General features: G+C 45.2%; 1 protein-coding gene across 1 annotated transcript in view; it reads right to left on the bottom strand.

The window, feature by feature from the left end:
* LOC134569205 (complement factor H-like) overlaps positions 1-22323 on the bottom strand; it is a 142550-nt gene that overhangs the window by 96454 nt on the left and 23773 nt on the right. Inside the window, exon 4 of the mRNA XM_063428118.1 lies at positions 3359-3547. Coding sequence (XP_063284188.1) covers positions 3359-3547 — 189 coding nt within the window. The remainder of the gene's footprint in view (positions 1-3358; positions 3548-22323) is intronic.

Here is a 22323-nt window from a genome sequence, read left to right on the forward strand (position 1 = left end):
CGTTGTTTCGTATCCCACCATCAGAACAATTGGGCTGACCTTCTTCCTTGGGCTGAGTTTGCTCGTAATAACGCTGCTCATGAATCCTCCGGTAAAAGCCCTTTTTATGTTATTTATGGCCGGCATTCCCGTGGTTCTTCCACCTGCATTCTAGTTACAGGGCATGCCAGTTCTGGATGAACATTTGGCTGGTTTACGTAATACTTGGGAGCAGGTTCAGTGTTCTTTGGTGGATTCCGCTGCTCGCCAGAAGGTTCAGGCAGACAAGCATCGCAGGGCGGCTCCTTCCTATGCCGTGGGGGACCGGGTTTGGCTTTCTACTCGCAATATTCGCGTGCCTTCTATGAAGTTGGCTCCTCGTTTTATTGGTCCTTTTCGTATCTTGCATGTGGTTAATCCTGTTTCGTATGCCTTGGATCTTCCTAGGAATCAACGCATTCCTAATGTATTTCATACCTCCTTGTTAAAACCCCTCCTGTGCAACCGTTATACCCGGCATGTTCCTCCTCCCCCTCCAGTTTCTGTGGAAGGCCATGAGGAATTTGAAGTGGCCGCTACACTCGACTCTCGTTTTCTTCGGGGTCGCCTCCAATATCTGGTACATTGGAAGGGCTATGGGCCTGAGGAACGCAGTTGGATTTCCGCTGACGCTGTTCACGCTCCTCGCCTTGTGCGTTCTTTCCACTCTCGCTTTCCTGCTAGGCCTGCTCCTCCCCGCCCGGTGGGCGTGTCTTCAGGGGGGGTACTGTAGCAGTACTTACCCTCTCCAGGGTTCGGCCCGGGTCCTCTCTTCTCGCCGCGCGCGGTCCTGCTCCTGCACGAGCCGCGCGCGGCTCGTCCGACGTGTTCAGGAAGGCGGGCAGTGACCGCAAGAAGCGGTCACGTGTCCCGTCTGACACTAAGAGCGCGCCGTGTGTCTCGGGCGTGCTCTTAAAGGGACAGTGGGAGACAAAATTAGAATCTGTCTCCCATTGGCCCCTGTCATGCCAAGTTCCCCATACACTCACATGTGGTTTCTGTTCAGTTCCTTTTAGTGCTTGTATCGTTCAGTTGTTTTTTTGGTGCTTGACCTTGGCTTTGTTCCTGACTCCGCTTTCTCTTTATCCTTGCTCGTATCTCCGCTGGTTTGCTCTCCTGTGTACCAGTCCCTGGCTTGTTCTACTTCACGCTGTCTCTCCGTTCCCTTGACCTCGGCTTGTTCTGGACTCTGTATTTTCTTGTACTCGTCTAAGTCTGGCCATTCTAAGGTCCGGTAAGACGAATCCTGTTTTCTTGTCTCTTGACTATCTGAACTATTCCTGCGTGTTGGGGTATATTACCGTGACAAAACCACTAGTGATTCTCCTATGAGTGATCGCACTATAGCAGACTGTAGATAGTTACAACAAAGAAAGAGACTAGATAGTTTCTTCTTCATGTAAAAGTGAACTCCAATTAACTGATTATTGTCTGAGCACACAGCTTTTTCTACATTTACAGTCATGACACTTGTTTGCATAATACAAGGAGTAAGCAGATACCGTAAACACAGTGGGGAAATGGTCAGAGCCAACTCTTGCAATACCATGGGTCTCCTTGACCATCTTACTTTAAGCTTACAATCGGCAAGATGTCATATTGTTGACTCAGTCCCATGTTGACAGGGATCTCTTACAGGATTTTAGACTGGAGAAAGATATTCTATAATTGTGTTGCTCTGTAGGAGGATGAGGATTGCGCTACTTTCTTTTTGTAATGTGGTTTACTAAAGTGCAGGTACTGGGTCAGAGTATATAGGAGGCGGAAATGGCTGTGGAGAGCATTCTACTCAGGTAGGGTGGGAGCTTCCCAAAAAAAGCTCTTAAATACAAGGTTGGAAAGATGAAGGGCGCATTTAGATTCCAGCGAAAGCTAGTTTAGCTCTTTTAGAATGTCACAATGGTGGGTCATGTAATTACATTGTAGCACAACACATCAGAATGAGTTATACAACACAGTACGTTTATGAAGGTGGGTTTGCGGCGCCAGTGCATAAACTACATCCCTATGTTCAATGACAATGAACGGCAATAGCATTTATTGTACAATCTGTTTCCTTACCATGGGGCTTAGGCAGGATTTGTTTCTGTATAGGGCACATAGTTTTGAATAAAGTTTTGATTTGAACTAATTTGACAGTCTAGAAGTTTAAAAAAATAAAAAAATGAAACAAACTTAAAACAAATTAATTTGGAACAAAGTCAAACATATTTTTGATCCATTTATTTTCATAAGAATAGCAGATTAGAGAGCTATCTACTAAGCAACTGTAAAAGCAAAATAAGATAAGGGGCTTGTGGCAAACCTAGCCACTTCTGGAAACTTAGAGTGAATATTTTGTTAACTGTTGCTATGCTTGTTTTATATGCAGTATGTGGCATTCGTCTGAATTTTATATCAGTTATGTATTTTTATGTAAAACTGTATATTTTGCTGTACGGAGAGTGTGGCAAACCTAGCCACTTACAGAAGGTAATTGTATATCCCAGCTATGTAAAAAGGGGTCTGTTAGCTACATAGCAGTAATATTGTGTCAGTTATGGATTTTAATGTACAAACTGTATTTTGCTGTACTAGGAGATAATCTCATTGACAATACATTCTTGGGTGCTTATCTCTCTAGTACAGCAGTGTATGATGGGAAATCAGCTTGTGAGCTCAGTCCCCCATGTAGTCCACTGCTGTACAGGCCCTACAGTGTGACTTGGGAAACCGCTTGCATTTGTAACCGCATAAATGCTGTGACCTATGATTTAAAAAAAAGGACAGTTGGCTCCCAGACTATGTGTCGTCTAGTCCTTGGGGAAGAGGGATTATTATTTTGCTGCCTGTGTTTTACTTGCTTTATACTGACTACCAGCGGAGATACCGTCGATTATACTGCTACTCCGCTACAGGGCTTTTTTCTTAATTTTGATCAGTTGGCTGTACAATAGATAGCTCCCTAACTTTGTATCTTTAGACCAAATTGCCATAATTAAGTGTACCAAATTAGGGACTTGTCTATTAAGCAACTGAAAGCAAAATTAAGAAAATAGCTTTTGCAGCTGCTTAGTATATAACTGTAATAAACCTAATTTGGTATCCTTATCTGGAATTACCAAATTAGAGAGAAATTTAATAAACAACTGAATGATAAGAAAAAGCTCTTTCATTTTAATAGTTCAGCTGTATTTAATACATTGCTGCCTACTTGGTTACCCTTATGTAGGATATCAAGTATATAAAGTAGTATGATGATGATAAAAGGGGGGTCCGGTTTACATATTTTTTCATAAAAAAAAAATTCTTCTAGTTTACAAAACTTTAACTGAGATATTTATCTATTGCAGACACCTACTTCGACAAACAGGTATAGATTTCCATTGTGTCTCTTCACAAATTGCTTCAGATTTATCATTTGTTTTTTTCTCAAAAGCATATTCTTTGTTGCATCTATATCGCACTTTATCACCAGATGCATATTGATCCTTTTTTTTACCGGTAAGCACTCCATTTTCAATTTCAGGTGGTGGTGAACACGAGATATCTAGGAAATAAAGAATAGTGATAATTGTTGGTTAATACATTTGTATTTGGGGTTTTTTTTAGAACCATTCTGATGAAATATAAAATGTAACTTATTACAACAGTTGGTTATCAAAAAGATTATTTTTCTCAGGTTGCACACATTTCCCCTAGTAAATATTTTTTTTAAAAAAAAAATCTAATCTTGTATTTGCACTGCTTATCTGCTTGTAGACAAATAGAATGTCATATACAGTATACTTTTGGTTAGGTGCCCAATTTGCAGGGAATAATCTTGGGACCTGACTTGCACAGATACCATGTACCCCAGATGGCCAACACCTTGCAGAGGCCCCTCTTTAGAACAGATGATTGGCTTCCCATGATACAATTAAATATTTTATCTTTTTACTCTATAAAAGAGTCCTATGTGTGGTACTATCTATACTAATAGTAACAGTAATCCCAAAGCAATATCTAATGTTACATTCTTTTTCAATAACTATATATTACCAGTACTATTTTCTACAGACCTATGTGTGTCATTGTCTCTAGCTGTTGATTAAGTATCTGTTTAAGGGAGACATGTCTAACTTCTTCAGACATGTGGTAACTTGACTTTTCCATGTTCACCCCCTTCATATGTAGTCAGAATAATTATACATTTTATTACTAACTTGTCATGCATATTTTTTATGTTTGTTAACTATAGATACAAAGAGAATAGTTTACTGCATTCTGTCCTATTGCCTTTCTCTTTGTTTTTTAAACAGTGCTTTTAATTTTATAACAGGACAGGAGGCTTCATATTTTGCATAATCTTTCTTTACTAAAACTCCAGCAGCACATGTTTAACAATAAAGTTTAGTGAAAAAAAACAAACAAAACATTGCCATAGGGTATAAAAGGCCCTTCCTCTTGCATCATTTCTTCTTTCTTTGCTGCTCCAGTCAGACAGGTCAGAGTATTTTATTCTCTGCTATTGAATTTACATTTACACTGTCAGAGTATTCTTTTCTTTACTCATTCTTACTATGGTTTTACATTTACACTGTCAGAGCTTCCTTTCTCTGCCCATTCTTACTATGGAATTTACATTTACACTGTCAGAGCTTCCTTTCTCTGCCCACTCTTACTATGGAATTTACATTTACACTGTCAGAGCTTCCTTTCTCTGCCCATTCTTACTATGGAATTTACATTTACACTGTCAGAGCTTCCTTTCTCTGCCCACTCTTACTATGGAATTTACATTTACACTGTCAGAGCTTCCTTTCTCTGCCCATTCTTACTTTGGAATTTACATTTACACTGTCAGAGCTGCCTTTCTCTGCTCATTCTTATTATGGAATTTACGTTTACTCTGTCAGAGCTTCCTTTCTCTGCCCATTCTTACTATGGAATTTACATTTACACTGTCAGAGCTTCCTTTCTCTGCTAATTCTTATTATGGAATTTACATTTACTCTGTCAGAGCTTCCTTTCTCTGCCCATTCTTACTATTGAATTTACATTTACTCTGTCAGAATATTTTATTCTCTGCCCATTCTTACTATGGTTTTACATTCACATTGGGTTTTGATGGATTGTCTCTATATTTGATGATCACTATTTATTTTCTTAATTTTTTCCCTTTCTCCCCTATATCCCCACCTGTACTACCCTTGCTTCCCTCTCACTATCTCCCTGTCATTCATTTCACGATCGTGACAAGTTACCATGATCGCGCTTATCAAACTAGGGACTGGGACATCGGTTAGGGTCAGCGGGAGGGGGACATTGGCGGATCCAGGGGGGGGGCAACGGGGCAATTGCCCCCCCCGAGATTCCCCCCTGCCGGCTAGTGCAGGGCTGGCATTGCCCAAGCGCCAGCCCTGCAATGTGCCTGCGGACCGGGGAGGGAGATCAGCGATCTCCCTCCCCGGTCCGCAGGCACATTACTGACAGCCGACCGGAAGGGGAGGGTGAGAGGACCCGGGAGCTGTTACCAGCAGCTCCTCCGGGTCCTCCTCTCGCGAGATTTGGAGCGTTGCCGCTGTTACCACGGCAACGCTCCAAATCTCGCGAGAGTGAACTCTAGCCCTGGAGCGCGGGCTAGAGTTCACTGGAACCACTGGACCACCAGGGATTCCCCACTGGGACCACCAGGGATCCAGAAATGTCCCCCCTCCTCCTCAATAAAGGTAAGAAGGGAGGGGGGACATAATATATTTTATTAAATACATTTCTTTTTTTATTTTTTTATTAAAAAGCCTCCCTTCCCTCCTCCCCTCCCCCATGCACACTGCCCCACATACACTGCCCCCATACACACTGCCCAACATACACTGCCCCCATACACACACTGACCCCATACACACTGCCCCACATACACTGCCCCCATACACACTGCCCCAATACACACTGCCCAACATACACTGACCCCATACACACACTGACCCCATACACACACTACACACACTGACCCCATACACACACTGACCCCATACACACACTGACCCCATACACACACTGACCCCATGCACACATTGACCCCATACACACACTGACCCCATGCACACACTGACCCCATGCACACACTGACCCCATACACACACTGACCCCATACACACACTGACCCCATACACACACTGACCCCATACACACACTACACACACTGACCCCATACACACACTGACCCCATACACACACTACACACACTGACCCCATACACACACTGACCCCATACACACACTACACACACTGACCCCATACACACACTACACACACTGACCCCACACACACACTACACACACTGACCCCACACACACACTGACCCCATACACACACTACACACACTGACCCCATACATACACACACTGACCCCATAAACACACACACTGCCCCCATACACACAAACACTGCCCCCATACACACACTGTCCCCATATACACACACTGTCCCCATATACACACTGTCCCCATACACACACTGTCCCCATATAAACACTGACCCCATACACACACTACACACACTGACCCCATACACACACTGACCCCATACACACACTACACACACTGATCCCATACACACACCATACACACACTACACACACTGACCCCATACACACACTGACCCCATACACACACTGACCCCATACACACACTACACACACTGACCCCACACACACACTGCCCCCATACATACACACACTGCCCCATACACACAAACACTGCCCCCATACACACACTGACCCCATACACACACTGACCCCATACACACAAACACTGCCCCCATACACACAAACACTGCCCCCATACACACAAACACTGCCCCCATACACACAAACACTGCCCCCATACACACACTGTCCCCATATACACACTGTCCCCATACACACACTGTCCCCATACACACACTGCCCCACAAACACTGCCCCATACACACACTTCCCCCTTACACACCCCAGCCCCTATACACACACTGACCCACAAACACTGCCCCACATACAAACACTACACACACTGACCCCATACACACACTGCCCCCACAAACACTGCCTCCATACACACACTGCCCCACAAACACTGTCCCCATACAACACTGTCCCCATACACACTGCCCCACAAACACTGCCCCATACACATACTGCCCCGCACACACTGCACACCTATACACACACAGTGCCCTACACACCCTGCTGCCCCCCATACACACATTGCCCCAAACACACACACACGACCCCCCCATACACACAGTGCCCCCCATACACACACTGCCCCACACATACATACAGTGCCCCCCCATACACACACTGCCCCACACAGACATACAGTGCCCCCATACACACACTGCCCCCTAACACACACACTGCCACCCTTACGCACTCACACTCACTTCACCGCTCACACACACACTGCACCTTTCACACACACTTCACCCCTAACACACACCACTTCTCCTATGCCCTATATCCCAGCAGACCCCAGGTAAGTTGTCAAACTGTTCTTAAACGGTATGACTACTTACTCCGGGGTGGGATCCTGGCACTACTGGCACCATAACTACTACACTGAGCTGTAGTGGTTATTGTGCTAGGATTATTTTTTTTAAATAATCTACAAGTGCCCCTCCCGAGATCAGGCTCTGGATCCGCCACTGGAGGGGGAGTGTGGGAATCTGCGTTACCGGCATTAAGATGGGCGCGCGAACGGCGGCCATTTTGCATCGCAGACCCCGAGATCCAGGGCGGCCAGCCACCTTCCCAGACAGTGATTCACACAGTCTGGAATGCTCTCATTTCTCCTACAGGTTTTCTTCAATGCCTGTCAGGAACTGTGATATTCATAGCACCATGTGTATATATATATATATATATATACATAGATGTTTCACTATGTATTCATGCATTAGGTTAGCTCAATGGGCTAATACACTAGCAGTACACTCTCCACTGAAGTAGATACAATAGGAATCACCTATTTGGGTAACCAGAGAATGTGTTCACGATTTTATATCTTGTGACCTATTAATTTCTGTGCATCTTTCGTATCCACGCTGACAGCGCAACCGCTGTCATTTTGGTGCGAACAGCGGCCATCTTAGGTCTCGCACCCGCGAGACCCACGACGGCCATTTGTGCCCCTAGCGGTTATGACTCACACGATCCCTTCAACACACGTTGGATATGTATCGTTAGGTATTCCCATTAATCAATCATTTACTGTGGAACATTGCTGATAACAAACTGCTCTGTACACTAACCATTACACTGCTGCAGAGTGTCTATACAGAGGTGACCCCTCTCAGTTGGGGGTGAACCCCACTCACGCTCCTGCCAATACCATAACAGGGGTGACACCCTACGCTGGGTGACCCCCAAGCGGAGCCATACGGCACTCAGTGCAGGATTTATTCAGGGGTGACCCCCCTTTCAGATGGGGTGACACCCCACAGGCTCAAAGAGATACAGTACACACAGGTTCAACATCCTGCCATACACTAACAATATGACTCTATGCAGTGAATATCGGACACCCACACTACAACGGAGGTGATCCACGCACCTCCTTGCCAAGGAGGGAGGAAATTGCAAGTGTACAGGCTCCACAATTCATATATTGTTGGGTGAACCCCAAACCAAACAGGCCCTCCACCCTTGACGGGTGTGGCCCACGTATACGACCGCTCATCCCGGTCGCACAGAGGGTGACCCCCTCCTCGGGCCACTCGACCCCTAGCGACCTGAGGATCTCAGGCCAGATAACACTGGGTGACTCCCAGTCATAAGTGGAATCCTATTGTACTACTACTCGCGTACTTCGATACCTGACATTCTCCTGTCTTTCACAGACAGAATACTCCACTACTTCATGATGAGTGACTCACCACAATCACCACCATCTGACTTCCAGTCAATGATAAATTCAGCGGTGGCCACATCAGTGGAGAAGGCTATTGCCAAATTACTGGTGCAGATCCCGAAAACGGACACTGACACCGCAACGACCACTAAAACGGAAGACCCTGACTTCCTTTGAGAAGTCCCCGCAATAAAACTATCCAAACTTTATTTTCTGTGCACTTTATTATTGGGGTGACCCCCGCACTCAAAGATGTGCATTCACCTATGGGTTATCGTGCACTTTATTATTGGGGTGACCCCTTTTACTAATGGGTGACCCCCCACTCACAGAGGCACATCCGCCAAGGGATTCTATGCACTTTATTACTGGGGTGAACCGGGGTGAACCCCCCCCCCCACTTACAGATGTGCATTCACCAATGGGCTACTGTGCACTTTACTATTGGGGTGAAACCCCCCTTACTACTGGTGTAACACTCATAGATGTTCATTCAACAATGGATCACCATACACTCACAGATCGGCACTCGTTTACGGACTTCTGTGCACTTATTCTTGGGATGAACCTCCCTTACTACTGGGGGTTATTCCCAAACTCGCAGATGCGCTTTCCACATGGAACTATGGCCGGAGGCGCTCTAGGCGTTTTAACACATTTACACATGTACCTGGACCGTATACATAGATATATATATATACACTCAACAGTCCGAAAGGTCAACAGACGATCTCTCACTAAAGACTTTCAGCCTAGGTTAATTGCAGTGGCAACCTCAATGCAGACAATAGGCTGGGTCAGGGTCTTGCAGAGACTGTGAACCATGGTACCCCATCTGCCTATGAATTCATGAGCTACCAGGCCCCGGGCCAAGCACCCATATACAAAGGACAAGTGCAAGTATTCCATCACGGACCCTCCAAATAATTACAGCAAGCCTGGGAACAGGACCCCGATGTGCCGGAAAGTTATCCAAACAACCTAACTTCCCCTATAAGGAAATCTCCTGAGACTCCACGGATTTGACCACCGCACAGTCAGACAACACACAGAGATTGACGTAATGGGGGTTGCCAGGCCTTCACCCACATATTACACCTAGTGCAGAATTGTACACGGAGGGACCCCTCTATAGGGGGTGACCCCCCACAGGCTCAAGTGTCACAGTGCAAGCAGGCTCATCCCCTGCTATATCACTAAGAGTCACAGTGCAAGCAGGCTCATCCCCTGCTATATCACTAAGAGTCACAGTGCAAGCAGGCTCATCCCCTGCTATATCACTAAGAGTCACAGTGCAAGCAGGCTCATCCCCTGCTATATCACTAAGAGTCACAGTGCAAGCAGGCTCATCCCCTGCTATATCACTAAGAGTCACAGTGCAAGCAGGCTCATCCCCTGCTATATCACTAAGAGTCACAGTGCAAGCAGGTTCATCCCCTGCTATAAATCTAAGTGACACAGTGCAAGCAGGCTCATCCCCTGCTATAAACCTAAGTGACACAGTGCAAGCAGGCTCATCCCCTGCTATAAACCTAAGTGACACAGTGCAAGCAGGCTCATCCCCTGCTATAAACCTAAGTGACACAGTGCACACAGGCTCATCCCCTGCTATATCATTAAGAGTCGCAGTACCAGCAGGCTCATCCCCTGCTATACCATCATACGTATATATGAGGACCACAAATCTCACATATGTGGAAACTTACACCTATTTCCAAGAAGAGCTGGGCATTCGCTCCAGACACCCCCGTTTAACTCAGGGATATTTAATGCTCACAGTAGTTGGGTGACTACCATCCTGGCACCGTCCTACAGCTTCCCCACACCTAGGTGGGTTCGGACACATACCCGTCCAGGATAGTCACACCAGGGACCCATCTGTCCATTTTGTTTTCATCGACGGGACCAAATGAATCAATTCACGAGTCTATCGTTAAGGTACGACCCATGGTACCCAAGACATTTTTATACCAGGTCAGAGCGCCCTTTCGCCACAAGGGAATCCGCTACCTCACCTCTCTAGATTACAAGACATTACTTACTACACACGTAATTGACAACCAGTCTCTAGGGCTGGAAGGCTCGCTGCACATACCCCTACCTGGGAACCATGATCTGGAGAAGAAACGTCCGGCGCCGGGATTACCGACAACCTACAGCTAGCCTGGGACAGATCCGATAGTTGTATTCTCCTACATTTGGACAATATCTCGGCAACTGGCTACACAAAACACCTGGACGGAGTGGTATCGGACTATATTAATATCGGACGACATTTACCATTTCTAAATTACACGCAAGGTTACCCTACGACTAGGGTTCCCTCAGGAGATTACCTATATCACGAACTGCATTTCGTGACAACAACTGACAATGGGACTCCTTGGTCACCATCGCATCACGGAGATCTGGGTGACACACACCTCGCCACTACGACAGAATCAAAGGGGCTCCCGATCCTATTGACTCCATCCTGGGCGGCTCACGTTCCACAACATGACTTTTCATATGCTGCGAGGCGTCATACGCTCCAGAAGCAGTATCAGAATACACTCGGTTATGGGTCTTAGTTTGGCTATTCTTATGGGTTTGACCTATGGATTTGTATACTCACTACAACTAACCCTCAAGGAATCTCCCAATCGAGACAGCCTCTCTCTCTCCCTTTGTATACTATCCTTTCACACCAATTATGGCCACCACCTTACTGAGTGGGCACGTTTCCATTGCTCATATGGTTGCAGTGATCGATTGGTTATCGGCCATTCGGGTCATGGATGCGTCTCAGACAGCCACGACGCATCTTCCTTCGATGATGTTCATTGGCCTGGTCACGAGAAGAGACTTTCAGGGTGTTCAACTTGCTCGGACTCTTCACACATCCTGTGTTGTTCCATAGCGTTAAAAATGCAAAATATGAAGCCTCCTGTCCTGTTATAAAATTGTAGATTATGCTAGCGCAGTGTACCTATAATCTTAATTTTATTAAGGACAGGAGGCGAGTATTTTCCCACCCTGCTTTTTCCCTCCCTTTTTATCATTCCTTGGGTTGTACTTCAATAAAAGATTTGAATGCAGGGGGTGCGGTTATCTCTTTATTACGTGGTTTATTTCATATCACATCTTGAAATTACGACTGCTATCGGTTATGATTTCGTAATACATACAATTTGACTATATTAATGTCTATCATAGCTTCCTATTTCGGTAAAAAAATTCTTCTCTCATCTGATAAATTCCTTTTACGTAAAGTACTACGGAATAAACTGGCGTTTTATAAACAGTAATATTGATTATGCTAATAATAATAATAATAATGAGGACAAACAGTTCATTTCCAAATCCCTTTCACGTCTTTTTTGTTTCTTTTCAGTTTGATTCTTCTTCATGGATCAATACATGGGATCGTCTTTGAACTCTACGACAATCTTCCAGTCGGGATTCGGATCATTTACAGTCTGATTCTTTGTCGTTAGCAATATTTATTGCAATAGCAGGATATGTTTATGATTATCTTGCACCAAGGAAAGAGGAAATGATGCAAGAGGAAGGGCCTTTTATACCCTATGGCAATGTTTTTTTTTTTTTTTTTACTAAACTTTATTGTTAAACCTGTGCTGCTGGAGTTTTAGTAAAGAAAGATTATGCAAAATACTCGCCTCCTGTCCTTAATAAAATTAAGATTATAGGTACACTGCGCTAGCATAATCTACAATTCTTTGCCTCAAGGGTTCATCCCATTGAGCACTGAAGAGAACGCTATTGTTTGCCTCTACAGGACCCAACATCTATTCTAGCTTTATTCATGTGAACATTCAGCTTACTGGCATTCGATATTGGGGAGGCAGTGAACTTTAAAACTTACAGTGCACTGTTAATGGACAATCCTCTAGTAACTACAGGGAGTGCAGAATTATTAGGCAAATGAGTATTTTGACCACATCATCCTCTTTATGCATGTTGTCTTACTCCAAGCTGTATAGGCTCGAAAGCCTACTACCAATTAAGCATATTAGGTGATGTGCATCTCTGTAATGAGAAGGGGTGTGGTCTAATGACATCAATACCCTATATAAGGTGTGCTTAATTATTAGGCAACTTCCTTTCTTTTGGCAAAATGGGTCAAAAGAAGGACTTGACAGGCTCAGAAAAGTCAAAAATAGTGAGATATCTTGCAGAGGGATGCAGCACTCTTAAAATTGCAAAGCTTCTGAAGTGTGATCATCGAACAATCAAGCGTTTCATTCAAAATAGTCAACAGGGTCGCAAGAAACGTGTGGAGAAACCAAGGTGCAAAATAACTGCCCATGAACTGAGAAAAGTCAAGCGTGCAGCTGCCAAGATGTCACTTGCCACCAGTTTGCCCATATTTCAGAGCTGCAACATCACTGGAGTGCCCAAAAGCACAAGGTGTGCAATACTCAGAGACATGGCCAAGGTAAGAAAGGCTGAAAGAAGACCACCACTGAACAAGACACACAAGCTGAAACGTCAAGACTGGGCCAAGAAATATCTCAAGACTGATTTTTCTAAGCTTTTATGGACTGATGAAATGAGTCTTGATGGGCCAGATGGATGGATTGGTAAAGGGCAGAGAGCTCCAGTCCGACTCAGACGCCAGCAAGGTGGAGGTGGAGTACTGGTTTGGGCTGGTATCATCAAAGATGAGCTTGTGGGACCTTTTCGGGTTGAGGATGGAGTCAAGCTCAACTCCCAGTCCTACTGCCAGTTTCTGGAAGACACCTTCTTCAAGCAGTGGTACAGGAAGAAGTCTGCATCCTTCAAGAAAAACATGATTTTCATGCAGGACAATGCTCCATCACACGCGTCCAAGTACTCCACAGCGTGGCTGGCAAGAAAGGGTATAAAAGAAGAAAATCTAATGACATGGCCTCCTTGTTCACCTGATCTGAACCCCATTGAGAACCTGTGGTCCATCATCAAATGTGAGATTTACAAGGAGGGAAAACAGTACACCTCTCTGAACAGTGTCTGGGAGGCTGTGGTTGCTGCTGCACGCAATGTTGATAGTGAACAGATCAAAACACTGACAGAATCCATGGATGGCAGGCTTTTGAGTGTCCTTGCAAAGAAAGGTTGCTATATTGGTCACTGATTTGTTTTTGTTATGTTTTTGAATGTCAGAAATGTATATTTGCGAATGTTGAGATGTTATATTGGTTTCACTGGTAAAAATAAATAATTGAAATGGGTATATATTAGTTTTTTGTTAAGTTGCCTAATAATTATGCACAGTAATAGTCACCTGCACACACAGATATCCCCCTAAAATAGCTATAACTAAAAACAAACTAAAAACTACTTCCAAAAATATTCAGCTTTGATATTAATGAGTTTTTTGGGTTCATTGAGAACATGGTTGTTGTTCAATAATAAAATTAATCCTCAAAAATACAACTTGCCTAATAATTCTGCACTCCCTGTATACTATTCATAATCCATGGTCAGGATAACCCTATAAATATAGCTTTTGCAATATCTATTAAATTAGTTTAACTTTATATGTTAAAATTCTTACGTTCACATATAATTTAGTCACTTTCAAAGTGGCAATGGTGTTTTCTCCATTTGAGACTAGTACTGGATTTGTCAGCTTTCCCAGAAAATCCTTCCTCTCAATCTTCCCAATTTTCCACTTTAAACCTTCCTTCTGGCACTGTTACAATGTTAATCTCTTTCTATGCCAGATGTTTCCCAGATATACAGCTGCCAGGGATGTACATTTTATTAATGCTAACTGAAGACATGTATTACCCTTATTCTTTTGCTGTCACTGGCTCTCAAGCAATGGTTGGTCAACGGTATTGGCATCAGTGGTGTCACAAGGGGGGGCCATGGCCGCCCCTTATATCATGCAGTGCCCACCCCCCCAATTCAAATTTAAGTCGGGAGCACTGAGACTGAGTCTGCAGCAGCACTGTCACGGTGGAACTGTGTTCCATCTTTTTTCCAAGTGCGGCCAGAGAGGGCACTGTCATGGAACAAAGAGAGAAGCGCAGGGGAGAGACAGGGAGAGGACACTCAGCTCTGCACAGAGGCATCCAGGCAGCGGCTGGGAAGTGGGAATCAGTGTATGGGTCAGTCTGTGTATGTGTATGGGTCAGTCTGTGTGTGTGTGAGTGTGTAGGTTTGTATGGGTCAGTCTGTGTAAGTGCTAGAGCTCCATAAGAGATACCTCTCATTTTGTGAGCTCCCCTGTACCCGATGGATAGGCAGCCTTCTCAACCAACACGTTATATCAGGGAAAGGGGAATGTTCTTTTTTTCTATAACCCCCTGAACACAGTACACCCTCACAGACAGTGAACCCCCCACATACAGTACACTCCCATCAACACAGAGTACACCTTTGCATACACACACAGTGCACCCCACAAACACACATAATTTCTTCACCCACATACACACTTCTACCCCACATACTTTCACCCCCACACACACGCATACATACATACATGCTTCACCCCATTACACCCCCACACACGTATATATATATATATATATATATATATATATGTATATATATATATACACACATATACATACACACAGTGGCCGGGTCTTGGGTCATAAATAGCAGAAACCATTCTTTCTTTCAATATGAGCAAAACATGAAAACCAAATAAACTCCTACTCCACACTGGAGACTAACTAACATAGAGTACGCTTTTTATGCTACTGGGCAGCTAAGCTGATCCCAGTAGTTTAACAAATAAAAATAAAGGCTTGCAAAATACCTTTTTGTTTCCACACAGTTTCAGCAGTCTTTTTTGACTCACAGTCTCTCTGTCTCCGCCCCATCTCTTCACAGGAGAAAGTGATTTCACTCTGTATAGGGTTTATGTAGCTCCCTAATTGATGTACTAGAGCAACCTGATTTTTAACCCCCTCTGGTCAGGGAACACTGAAAGTGCCATTCTAAGGCTAATATAGCAGTGTTCCCTTACACTGCCACAACACACACACGCACATATAAATTTAATACATAACAGGGAATAAATATATTCAACCATGACAGATGCATTCTGTATTGAGGTATATTGCCATAGATCTCTTAAAGATTTTAGATTGAATTAAGATGTGACTGTGTCCCTGAGGTTGTTCTATAATTGTGGTGCTCTGTAGGAAAAAGAGGATCGAGCCACCTGATTTTTGTATTGCGGTATGCTAAATATCGTGCTAGTACTAGATCTGAGGTTATAGTAGGAAGGAACAGCTGGGGAGAGCATTCTACTTGGGTAGGGTGGGAGCTCCCCAGAAATGCTCTTATGCATAAGGCTGGAAAGATGAAGAGCGCGTCGGGATTCCAGCGATAGACAGTTTAGCTCTTTTAGCATGACACAGTGGTGGGTAAAGTAATTACATTCTAGTACAAAGCGGCAGAACAAATTATGTAACATATGGAGTTGATTAAGGTGGGTTTGCAGTGCGGGTGCATACACTATATCTCCGTAATCAATGACTGTCAAAAGCCCTGGCAAAATCAAGGAAAATATCTCCACTTAAGTCTCCTTGTTCCATGTCAAATTGGATATCATTGCAAACTTTTAAGAGGGCAGTCAAAGTTGAGTGATTTGGAAGAAAGCCTGATTGATCAGGGGTCAGATCATTTGATCATTGATAATATTCACATAGTTGCATATGGATGCATTTTTTCCAAGATTTAAGACAATGCGGGGAGTAATGATATCGGGCGATAGTTAGATACCAAAGTATTGTCTCCCTTCGGAGACTGGGCCGCAGGGCAGTATTCCAACATGATAACGACCCCAAACACACCTCCAAGACGACCACTGCCTTGCTAAAGAAGCTGAAGGTAAAGGCGATGGACTGGCCAAGCATGTCTCCAGACCTAAACCCTATTAAGCATCTGTGGGGCATCTTCAAATGGAAGGTGGGGGAGCGCAAGGTCTCCGTGATGTTGTCATGGAGGAGTGAAAGAGGACTCCAGTGGCAACCTGTGAAGCTCTGGTGAACTCCATGCCCATGAAGGATTTGGCAGTGCTGGAAAATAATGGTGGCCACACAAATTATTGACACTTTGGGCCCAATTTGGACATTTCCACTTAGGGGTGTACTCACTTTTGTTGCCAATAGTTTAGACATTAATGGCTGTGTGTTGAGTTATTTTGAGGGGGCAGCAAATTTACACTGTTATACAGGCTGTACACTTACTACTTTACATTGTAGCAGAGAGTCATTTCTTCAGTGTTGGCACATGAAAATATATAATAAAATATTTACAAAAATGTAATGGGTGTTCTCACTTTTGTGAGATACTGTATGTATATATATATATATATATATATATATATATATATATATATTTATAACAACGACAGCTCCTTGATAAGCACACAATGCAACCCCAATACACATACACTCACAATGCAGCGCCTAGATGTGCATGTACACGCTGTACTGGCCCTCTCAGCACACACACACAATCTCAAAGGCTCCTATACATGAGCACGTGCTCACACTACAGCCCCTAGTTACACATAGTACCTGTTGAACATGTTCTTCTTCAAACTCTTCAATCACTCGGCCTCTGTGACACTGTCCTCTCTTGATTTTCCTCCTCTCTCCCAACGCTCATTTAGTGTCTCCTTTTCTAATACCTCCTCCTTTCGTCCTGTCTCTGTTGGGAGTCCCCCAAGGCTCTGTACTAGGTCACCTTCTATATTATCTTTATACTGCCTCTCTTGGCAAACTTATTACCTCATTTGGATTCCAATACCACCTGTACACTGATGCCACTCAGATATACGTCTCCTCCCCGGACCTCTCCCCTGCCGTCCTGTAATGTGTCACTGCTTGCCTTTCTTCCATCTCTGACTGGATGTCCTCCCGATTTTTGAAACTCAATTTCTCTAAAACTGAACTCCTTGTCTCTCCTCCTCCTAATTCCTTCAAGTTTCCTCCTAATATGGATCCCCCTTCAAGTGAGTGGTACCCACATCAGTCCATCCTTGCAAGTGCGCTGTCTTGGCGTTATACTTGATTCTGGTCTCACATTTGAGCCTCACATCCGGTCTCTTACCAAATCCTGTAGATTCCACCTAAAAAACATAGCCCGCAACCGCCCGTTTCATACGCAAGATGCTACTAAGGAGCTTGTCCATGCTCTAGCAATCTCTCACATGGATTATTGCAACTCTCTCCTAATCAGGGCCGGCACTACCTGTAAGGCGGACTAGGCAGCCGCCTGGGGCGCCCCTTAGGAAGGGGCGCCGCCAGGAGAGCCGGCCCCCTCATGCTGCAGCCACCCGAGCGCTCTGTAGAGAGCCTCAGGCGGTTGCAGCTTTGCCCGGGCTGGTGCGTCCATGAGGGCGCACCGCCCGGGCACAGCATGAGGAGAGGAGCAGACAGGAGACTCCCTCCTGTCACTCCCTCACTGTAGCGTGGCCGAGCCCTGTATGGTCAGCGGGTACAGGGAGCCACTTCCTTTTAGTCCGGCCGGGTACAGCAAACAAAAGCTCCCTGTACCCGAGGACCATACAGGGCTCGGCCACGCTACAACAGAGGTAGGGGAGGGTGGGGGGATAAATGGAAAGGGAGAGGGGGGGTAAATGGAAACGGAGGAGGGGCAATAAATAGAAAGGGGGGTAATAAATTGACAGGGAGGGTGGGGGGATAAATGGAAAGGGGGGGATAAATTGAAAGGGGGGAATAAATTGACAGGGGGAATAAATTGACAGGGAAGGGGGGGAATAAATGGACAGGGTGGGGGGGAATAAATTGACAGGGAGGGTGGGGGAAATAACTTGAAAGGGAGGGTGGGGGGAATACATTGACAGGGAGGGTGGGGGAATAAATTGAAAGGGAGGGGGAATAAATTGAAAGGGAGGGGAAAGAAATTGACAGGGTGGGGGGAAAAAATTGTCAGGGTGGGGGGGGAGAAATTGACAGGGAGGGGAATTGACGGGGTTGGGAGGGGGAATGAGAGTGGGGAGGGGAGAAGAGTGACAACGGGGGAGACGAGAGTGACAAGGGAGGGAGGAGAAGAGAGGGACAAGCAGGGGAGAAGAGAGTGACAAGGGAGGGGGGTGAAGAGAGGGACAAGGGGGGAGAAGAGAGTGACAAGGGAGGGAGAGGGGGAGAAGAGAGTGACAAGGGAAGGGGTAGAGATTGACATCCATCACTCACACACAATGCACCCCTTATACACAAAGACAATGCACCCCTTGCACACAGAAAAACACACAATGCATTACACACAGAGACACACACACACAAGCAATGCAACCCTTACACACAATGCATTCCTTACACACACTCAATGCACCCCTTACACACACTCAATGCACCCCTTACAGATGCACACACTGCATCCCGTACATACACAGAAACACACCTTGCAGCCCTTACACATACAAACACAGATTCACACAATGCATTCCTTACACACATATCAAGACATCCCCTACTCCACCTCCTGTGAACAAACTCATTGGTGGAACATGAAGGTGGACCCTGGGACCCAGACCTTGAGCTGTGTAAAGGGCGTTAAAAAAAATGGAGCTGCTTCCCGTTCTCCCAGAACATTGATTTTTGTGACCACAGTTACAAACAGCCTCCAGAGAGCCTGTTCTACACCAGACCAGTAGAGCCAGACTGCAGCTAGAGCCCATCATCATCCTCATCTGGTTGTAAGTAGGCGATCTAGTATATTATTCATGGCACTAATCTCTAATTTACCTCACATTAAAGAAACACTATAGTCCCCAGAACCACTTCAGCTTAATGCAGTGGTTCTGGTGTCTATAGCCTGTCCCTGCGGGCCTTTTAATGTAAGCACGGCGGCACTGCAGCACTTGCATTAGTTAACATGGCAGATCATATGGGTGGGGCATTGTGATGTCATATGGGGGGCGGCAAACTTTACTTTTGCCTAGGGCGGCAAAAATCCTTGCACCGGCCCTGCTCCTAATAGGTCTTCCCACAAGTTGCATTGTCCCGCTACAGTCTGCAATGAATGCTGCAGTTAGACTGTTTCCTCTTCTGTCACTCCTCTCACACCAATCCCCTCTGTCAGTCCTTACATTGGCTTCCTGTTGTCAAGGTTAATATTCCCCAGCACGCAAACCAGTGAACAATAAAGGCAAGCACAGTTAGACATATTACCGGGCCTTAGAAAGTATATATAGGAGAAGAATAGTCGGACAAGCCAAGGTCAGGATTAGAGAGGTACGAGCAAGCGAGAAACAGAGCCAAGGGTCAAGGGAGACAGAAACGAGAATAACCAAATAACAAGCCGAAGTCAGAAACCAGAAAAATACAAGTAATCAGAACGCAGTCTTGGGCTAAAATAAACCACGGCAGGGCAAGGAAGTGATGTCAGAAGGGGGTTTAAATATGACAAGGTGGAATCTGAGAGGTTTAGACAGAAATGAGGCAGAATATAAATTGATAGTAGTAATAGGCTACCATCACTTTAAATGCAAGAGTAACATCTACCCGTGTTGGCTACCTGCGTGCACATGCCCTCAGACGCGTTCCCAGGCGTGCGCGCGCACCTGGAGGCGTGCACGCGCAACGCTGGCCGGAGATCCGCACCGCTCGGCAGGAGAGGATAGACGGCGGGACTGGGACGGCGCGGGAATGCCTACTGGAGGAACATGGAATGCCCGAAGAAGTCGGGGCGCATGGACTTCAGAAGCAGGAACTCACGAGTGCTCCTCGGGCCCATAACCCCTCCAATGGACTAGGGTATTGAAGCCACCCAAGGGAGAAATGGGAGTCGACAATATGTTGGATCTCGTACTCCTCCTGACCATGCACTAAAACAGGAAGAGGACGAGACTGAGAACGGGAATGACTATTTCAAACAAGTGGTTTCAGGAGGGATGTATGGAAGATGTTGGGTACACGGACGCTTTTGGGCAATTCCAAGGCATAGGACACAGGATTGACCCTCCGCAAAACCTTGTAAGGTCCGATGAATTTAGGAGCCAATTTCATAGAGGGAACACGCAAATGCAAGTTGCGCGTAGACAACCAGACCCTATCACCAGTAACATAAGAAGGTGCCGCCCTATGGTGCCTATCAGCATACGCCTTCTGAGTAAGCGCAGTCTTCTCCAAGATGGCATGAACCATTCTCCAAGTGTCATGTATGGTGGACAATTGTTCATCTAGAACCGGCAAACCCTTGTGAGAAAACGAAGCCGGAAGCAGATTCGGATGACAACCATACGTGACAAAGAAGGGACTGTGACCAGAAGCAGAGTGCTTAGCATTATTCCTGGCGAATTCAGCCCAAGTAAGAAGGTCAGCCCAGTTATCTTGGAGTTGAGACGTAAAACAATGGAGATATTGCTCAAGGCTTTAATTAGTTCTTTCAGCAGCACCATTCGTGTGAAGATGATAGGCTGAGGAGAATGCAAGTTCAATCCCCATGTCTTTGCAAAATCCCCTCCAAAACTTCGAGATAAATTGTGAACCCCTATCAGACACAATGACATCTGACATCCCGTGTAGGCGCAGTATTTCCTTGATGAATATGTTAACTAATTCAACAGAAGAAGGCAGCTTTTTAATGGTATGAAGTGCGCCATTTTAGAGAAGCGATCAACCAAAACTAAAATAACCGTAAAACCCTTAGATTGTGGTAGTTCGACAATATAATCCATAGACAGTTGAGACCAAGGAACTGACGGCACAGGAAGGGGATGCAGAAGACCATATAGGACTTGATGGGAAGACTTAGACTGAGAACAAACATTACAAGACGATACGTAAACTTCCACTTCCTTTCTGAGAAATGGCCACCAATATTGTCATGTGATCAAATCAATGGTCTTTGATACCCCCATATGTCCAGCCATTTTACTGTCATGGTAATGGCTAAATACTTCCCCTCTCAGCTCGGGAGGCACGCAGTATTTCTCAACTGGTTTATCACTAGGTGCCCTAGCTTGAACCCTTTGGATTTTGTGCAGAAGAGGGGAAGAGACCCTGGTTCTAGTCAAAGCAATGATTCTCTCGGGAGGTATAATGGGTTCTATCATGACCTCCTCTTTATCAAGAGTGGAAAACTGTCTGGAAAGAGAATCAGCTTTGATGTTACGATCACCCGGTCTATATGAGATCACATAGTTGAAGCGGGAAAGGAAAAGAGCCCATCAAGCTTGTCTGGAGGAAAGTCTTTTAGCGTCACTCAAATAGGACAAATTTTTTTGATCGGTGAGAATCATGACAGGAAGTGGAGATCCCTCAAGTAAGTGACGCCATTCTTTGAGAGATAGTATTATGGCTAATAACTCTCTATAACCTATATCGTAATTATTTTCTGCAGGTGTCAGCTTACGAGAAAATAATCCACAAGGATGCAACCAGGGCCGGACTGGCCCACCGGGATACCGGGAATTTTCCCGGTGGGCCGCGTCACCTGGGGGCTGCTCTAAGCAAGTATGTGCCACCGGGTGGCCGGT

This window comes from Pelobates fuscus, chromosome 7, assembly GCF_036172605.1.
Source record: "Pelobates fuscus isolate aPelFus1 chromosome 7, aPelFus1.pri, whole genome shotgun sequence".
In the NCBI taxonomy this organism is placed as follows: domain Eukaryota; kingdom Metazoa; phylum Chordata; class Amphibia; order Anura; family Pelobatidae; genus Pelobates; species Pelobates fuscus.